Source organism: Anopheles marshallii, chromosome 3 (assembly GCF_943734725.1).
Source record: "Anopheles marshallii chromosome 3, idAnoMarsDA_429_01, whole genome shotgun sequence".
Taxonomy (NCBI): Eukaryota; Metazoa; Arthropoda; class Insecta; order Diptera; family Culicidae; genus Anopheles; species Anopheles marshallii.
The window spans coordinates 8,433,247-8,439,964 of record NC_071327.1 but is presented as its reverse complement, the minus strand read 5'-3'; the positions used below and the strand labels follow the sequence as shown (position 1 = coordinate 8,439,964).

Below are 6,718 nucleotides of genomic sequence, written 5' to 3'. Positions count from 1 at the left end.
ACACTCGGCACAGTAGCAAAATTTCATGGCCTCTTCTGATCAACATTATTCATCTTTTACCCCACTGTATGTGTCATTTACTTGTTAAATCCATAATTTCGTGCTACGGGTGAACAATGTATTTGTGTTGATTACGAACATATTATTTTGTACATTATCACAAATTCTCTACACCAATCAGCTGGCTTGCTGTTCATGTTGAGCCTGTGTAAACTACCCTTAATATGGAGCGAAATTCGTTTTTTTGCCAAAACACTGCTGTCAATACAAACAACAGCGTGTGTGAATCTCTTTTCCAGCTCATTGTTTCACGTTGTCCGTAATAAGTTGTTACTATCACAAGGTTCCTGGTAAAGATAAAAAAAATGTGTATGGAATAAGTTAGGACAATTAATTATTAACTTGTAAGAAAACCATCTCCGTAGCATTAGAAACGTTCCGTGACAATAAACCTAGCGAAGTGAACACAGCTCTTAAAAAATAATCTAGCTGTTGTGAATTATGTCAGTTTAAAGTAAGAAAACATTTGCATTTCTGTTGCAACATTTCTATGTGTAATAATGCAGCAAATCCCTCATCGTACCGGTGCCGTACGGTGTTAAGAAACCAATCAGCTGTTTTTCGGCACAATCCTTCGCGTACCCACAAACACTACTGCCGCGACTTTGCGTAAAATTCCCCGGCACACGCACACACACCCATCCAAATAGCTGCATAGAACGAACGCGACGCGTTCATCTCACTCACACATACGCAATGGCACAGTCAAGAAAACCACACTCGCGATCTACAGGTTCTCGCGTGCGATCATTTCATTACTTTTGTTCCGTGAAGTGCGACTCCGCGGCGGGTTTTAATCATCCGGATTAGAATGTATTGAAAGACTTGCAGTCAACCGCAATACGATTATTACCCAGGCTTTGTGATAAGAAACCTTCAGCAGTGCGTGGCAAATGCGTTCTGTTATCGTGGTGTTGCTTATCGTGTGAAAAAAGCCCAAAATTTAATTTCTTACGAATTTCGGTCGCTATTGCTTGTTAATTACGTTATCTAAAGTGAGTGCAATTTAATGCTCCACACGGAGAAAAGAAGTATCGTTCGATTTTTGTCCAATCAGTGCTTGAAAACAACGCAAAAGAGTGCATCTTGTTGCAGTCCTTCTATGGAAGAAATCATTTTTCTCTCATAGGAATAAAAGATTCCTTTAATATTCCCACCCTTGCTGGTGCTCCCTGTGGTGCAGCAAAGCGGAAAATCTTATTTTTAACCACCCAAACACAGCAGAAGATCACACACAAGCAGAACCACAGGTGGAAGAAACAGCAACAAAAACACTGACTTTTATAAATGACTTTTTTCCCCCTGCTCACATGTCAATACCGGTTTCGAAATGTAGTTGTAAGTCGCTGAAAGGTGGATTTCTGTTGTTTACTTTATTTTGTGCTGTTTTGTTAGCATCAACCAGTAGCCGCGTCGATCGTCACCGTGTGATGTGGCGACATTGATACATTACCGTCCCCGATAGCCGGCCTTGTGTTTGTGATGTACGAAGGCAAAAAAACATCTGTGCAGAACAGGTGTGAAAGGGGCACTAACACTGTGTGAACCGTTGCGGATCAGCAGATCGGCCGGCTGTAGCGAACATGGAAGACATTAAGGGTAAGGTTATCAATCATGCTCTGTATCATTCTATGGCTTGAGTGGTGTAAATCTTCAACCACTTTATCGGAGATACGACCCAACTCAACTGAAAATGTCCGCAAATGGTACCGTTTCGTGTGTTGTGTAGCTTCCAACAGGGTCGGTCAGCTGATGGCGATGAATGTAAAACGATCCACCAAATCCATTGGTGATTCATCCTTTCTTCGGAAAGGAACCGAACGTATCAGTACGTAGTGTTTGGCGTACATATGCGAGTGTCACTGTGTTGTGCAACTTTCCATCCTTCCGAAGCACTTGAGCACCAAACCTGGTAGAGCCAAATAGTTCCTTACTATAGCAACATTGTTCCAGTAATAGCACACATCTTTCTAATGTCTATTTTCCCCTGTTTCGTTACCTGACCTTAATTCAATTCCAAATATCTCATTTAATTCGTTGTCTACGATCACTTCCAGAAAATCTAATTCCCAACCTACACTTTGCGGAAAACGACGAGGAAGAACTGGCAGAAGAGATTGGACTACCGCGACGTCCGACCATTCCATCGCTGCTGCAACGGAATTCCCAAATAAACCTGCTAGAACAGATGGATCACAACGGCGAGCAGAACAAGCTAAATGAGCTGCGGCAACGGAAGGGCACGGTGCGTTTCACCCAATCGAAAGTCACCCGGCAGGAAAAGGCACAGCCACCGGATGAACAAACGCCGTTCGGGGAAAGCCTTATGGTGCTGGAGTTCGGCGAAAGCGCTCCGATTGAAGCGATCCAATGGATCATGGACAAGATCCGCGGGCGCCGGGTTGACGGAGGTTTAGAACTGCTCGTACGAAAAGAACCGCTAAGCAAGTAGGTAGCTGTGGGTCTTCTAGTTATCTAACATTTTCTTGTCTAATACGCATTGGATCTCCTTTTTAGAGATAGTCAAACGATCATATTTCACATCTCCGCCACGCACATGAAGCTGCTCGAGATTGCGGACGATATGGGCTTCATGAAGCGCACCAAATCCGGCATCATCCGCAACTTTAACGTTGCCTGTTTGGATGAGTTTTTCTACGACGAAGGAATGGCGCTGGAGGACATTCTAACGCCAGCCGATCGGCAGATAATTATCAAGCATGCGCTGGAATCGATCAAGGCGGCCGATGACGAGCATCGGATACCGGGCACCAAGACCATACTTTACCACGGTCAATCGATCATACAGGCGGCACAGAGTGCGGAGCTAATCGGCAATCTGTACTCCCTGCACGATAAGCGAACGTTGAAAGAGCTACGCCATCGATGGATAAAACCGACGCGCGTTCAACCGATCGATGAGATTCGCGACTACTTCGGTGAGAGTGTCGGGATGTACTTTTCCTTCCTTGGGTTCTACACGTACGCGCTCGTTGTGCCAACGGTGTTCGGCTTTCTGCAGCTCGGCCTATCGGAGGAAACGGAAACCGTACCGTTCTTCTGCGTGTTCTACGTCGTCTGGATGAAGGTGTTTCTGGAGCTGTGGAAGCGCAAAAGTTCATCCCACGCGTATCGCTGGGGTACGATCACGATGACGAATCTGGACGAACCACGGCCCGGTTATTACGGGAAGCTTGCGCGTGATCCCATCACCGGCAAGTGGACGCCCCAGTACCCAAAGTGGAAAACGTACGTCCAGATGTACTGCGTAACGGCACCGATCATCCTGCTGTGCATGGGCATTGCCGCGTTTGTAACGATCTTTCAGTTTTACGTCGAGGCGGAACTAGCCGTACTGTTTGGCCCGGATGCGTACATTATGTACCTGCCGTCGGTGGTGAACGCTATCTACATTGCCGTATCGACGCTGGCGTACGATCGGCTAGCGACGTACCTCACCGATAAGGAGAACCATCGCACGCAAAGCCAGTACGAGCGGCACCGTGTGAACAAGCTGATCGTGCTCGAGTTTGTGAACAATTTCCTCTGTCTGTTCTACATCGCGTTCATACTGCAGGACATGAAGATGCTCAGAACACAGCTGATGATGCAGCTGATCGTACTACAGTTCCTGCAGAATGTGTTCGAAAACCTGTACCCCTACTTGAAGAAGAAGGTTGGCCTCAAGATTGTACGACTGTTTGTGAAGTCAAATGTAGGTATGTTTCGGTTGTGGGTGGAGTTGATTCTACTACGTCTTTTGTTGCGTTCCTTTTTTGTAGTACGAGAAGCTGAAGCAAGCACACGAATCGTACGACGAAATGGGACTGCATTCGCTGGACGACGATGATCCGCGGGTACTACAGAACCGCAAGGAAACGATCCTGGAAGAGTACAACACGTACGACGATTACCTGGAGCTGTACATACAGTTCGGGTACGTAGTGTTGTTTTCCTCGGTGGCTCCCCTGACGGCTTTCTGGGCCATTCTGAACAATGTGATCGAGATACGGCTCGATGCGTACAAGCTGTGCAGCTTCTTCAAGCGACCGTTCGCACGCCGTACGAAAAACATCGGTGCCTGGCAGCTGGCATTCGAAACGCTGGCCGTGATCTCGATACTGACCAACTGTGGCATTCTCTACCTTTCGCCTCATATGCGGTAAGACGTCCAAAGTGTCTCCTGCGTAGGCTGTTGCGTTAACACTATCGTGTTCTTCCGTTCCATTGTAGTGAGCTTGGTGCCGGTTTCAGCCGTGAGGCGTACACACTTACCTTCCTGATTATCGAACATGTGCTGCTTGGGCTAACCTGGTTCATCTACAAAGCCATCCCGGATACACCGCACTGGGTGCGTGTGGCATTGGCAAAGGCCGAACACGAATCGCGCCAAGCACTGAAACGAGAGGTACGAAAGTGACCCTTCATTTAGAGCTAGCCGAGTGTGCGTTTTTCTTTCTGCCTTTATAACAACGTTTCTACTACTTCCAACTATCAACTATTATCTAGCAGGAACAAAGCAATCGATACATCAAACACACCAATCGCTAACGATCAAGTTTTACTTCACTTTGTAGGAATAGAATACGATACGGCAAGCACTGTTCATCTTCCGTACTGGACTCCGCCACCATTGAAACATTTTCTCTCCCAATAGCCATCTCATCATACACACAACACACACACATCGAGAACTGCAGCAAACAAACCCCCGTAGATCATCCGTAGATCCGTTTCTGCCTGTACTGTAGACTATGGTTTAAGCATTGTGTGATCAACACGATGGAAGCAATAATCGATTGCCTATTAACGCTTACTTGAATGCCACAAAGTGCCATTAATCTAAACAGTGAAGCAGCCAGCAAGTAACATGAGTGATGTGTTCTGTTTTTTTTTTTATTAACTGATAAAGCGCAGTAGGTGCGATTAAGTTTTAATTTCTACAATCAAAGAAGCCATTTTAAAACGCCTCTACCTCAGTGCAAACGAAAAAACTCAATCGATACATAAAACTTTGCCCAGCCAATAACTCAAAATAGGTACGCTTTCAAGGCTGATTTTTAAAACGTGTGTTCGTGTGTGTGTCTTTGCGTGGTCAAAATTTACTAAAATCGAGAGGAAGAAGCATGTTCATAGGGTAAGGGTTTGTAAAATGGCTCACCCATTGTTACTTACAGAATGCACAACGATCTCGCAACGTGCTGTTTCGCAGGTTTCGTAGCGTATACGATACGCATTCGATGCTGAACTAAGAAACTCTAATCATGACTGCAAATGGAGAAAAAAGACCGCTATGCAGTTAAGTCATTAAATTCTTTTGGTTCGCTAACCAACGTTAAGGGTGCGGTTTTATATGGACGATACGTAATTTATGTCCGATTTGTTTGGTAGATAGAATTTAATAAAGCTCAGTTACCAATTTAATCATATACCGCTTTTTTGTGGATTGTTGTTGAACGAAATTATTGGTAATCAGGCAAATAATCAATTGAAATTCCATCCACGGTTTTACGTGAACTACAAGTGCTCCAGGCTTCTGTTCGCTCGTGACGATGACAAATATCACAAACAAATAATTGATGTACTCATCTCATCGCACCTATAAAAAACGAACACCAACCGTAACAAATACAATTGCTTACATGAGTGACGTACTGGGCGCCTCCTCAATTTTTCCTTTGTTAATTTATTTGCATAAAACGTATAGCAGTAGTGTTTTTTTAAATTGTGATGTAAAAAAATGTTCAACAAGAAGTACATGGCAAGGCATACGAAGGTATAATCACATGTGCACATCATTAAACGAAAATACATTTACTTACGTTGTTGAAGTACTGGGCGTCTCCAGTCAATAAATTTTACGAAGAGAAAAGATCTTTGAAACCTGTCTTTTTTCCTCGTTTAGATTAGCTGATGGAAAAGATCCTTACTTCAGCCGTCGAATTTTCGTCCTGTTCAACGACAACCTTCCAGCTAGTTGCCCCAATCTTGTGGGAGACCCGGACAATGTCGAATACTGAAGTTTGAAATGCTCTGTACAAGTTCTTTAGTTGGAAGGAGAGGAGAGTGACTAGAGTTTTAGTGTCTCGTATTGTCCAAAATTACCTTCAATAGGGCTTTGAATAGAGGAGCTATGAAATTAAAATTCATGAAAATTGTTTTTTATTAAATTCCTGGGTTCATATAAACAAATTTGATTTACTTATTCAGTTCCGTTCAGCCCCTGGAATTGAACTCACTGGTTCCTGCACACCTATCGCCCCTGCCTTATGCAATCCTCCATTACACACAGTGCGCTTGACTGTGTCACAAGCGCATCACATACCCGTATTAGGCCACACCTTCCCACTGATTACGTTCTCGCTTTTGTGTGTGTTGTTAAAGCCCGGAGCCCGGCAATTAACGAACACCACCGCCTTAACCGATTGGATAAGGCCTGTGTACTGGGAGACCCCTGTTCACAGTTCCACAAACTGTGGAAATCTACACACACTTTTATAAAATACTTTCAACCCTTCTACTTTAAGCACCGGCAGTATGAACGGGACGGCTATATCAACTGTTTTCTCTGTGGTCTACAAAAGAAAATCGACCACAAAAGCGATACTGACCTTATCATTCTTTTATTGATTATTATCATTCATTGAGATAACAGAAA

The 6,718-nt window shown here is 44.4% G+C and overlaps 1 protein-coding gene across 1 annotated transcript; it reads left to right on the top strand.

Moving 5' to 3' along the window:
• Positions 1–1,643: 1,643 nt before the first annotated feature.
• Positions 1,644–5,312, top strand: LOC128713845 (anoctamin-10). Its single transcript, XM_053808716.1, has 6 exons — positions 1,644–1,659; positions 2,118–2,508; positions 2,578–3,775; positions 3,843–4,222; positions 4,294–4,468; positions 5,238–5,312. Exons 1-6 carry the CDS (start codon positions 1,644–1,646, stop codon positions 5,310–5,312), a joined length of 2,235 nt encoding a protein of 744 aa, XP_053664691.1.
• Positions 5,313–6,718: the final 1,406 nt, after the last annotated feature.

Coding starts and splice junctions, on each gene's coding strand:
- LOC128713845 (XM_053808716.1), top strand. Junction 2,509..2,577: donor CGAAAAGAACCGCTAAGCAA/GTAGGTAGCTGT, acceptor TCTCCTTTTTAG/AGATAGTCAAACGATCATAT. Junction 3,776..3,842: donor GACTGTTTGTGAAGTCAAAT/GTAGGTATGTTT, acceptor CCTTTTTTGTAG/TACGAGAAGCTGAAGCAAGC.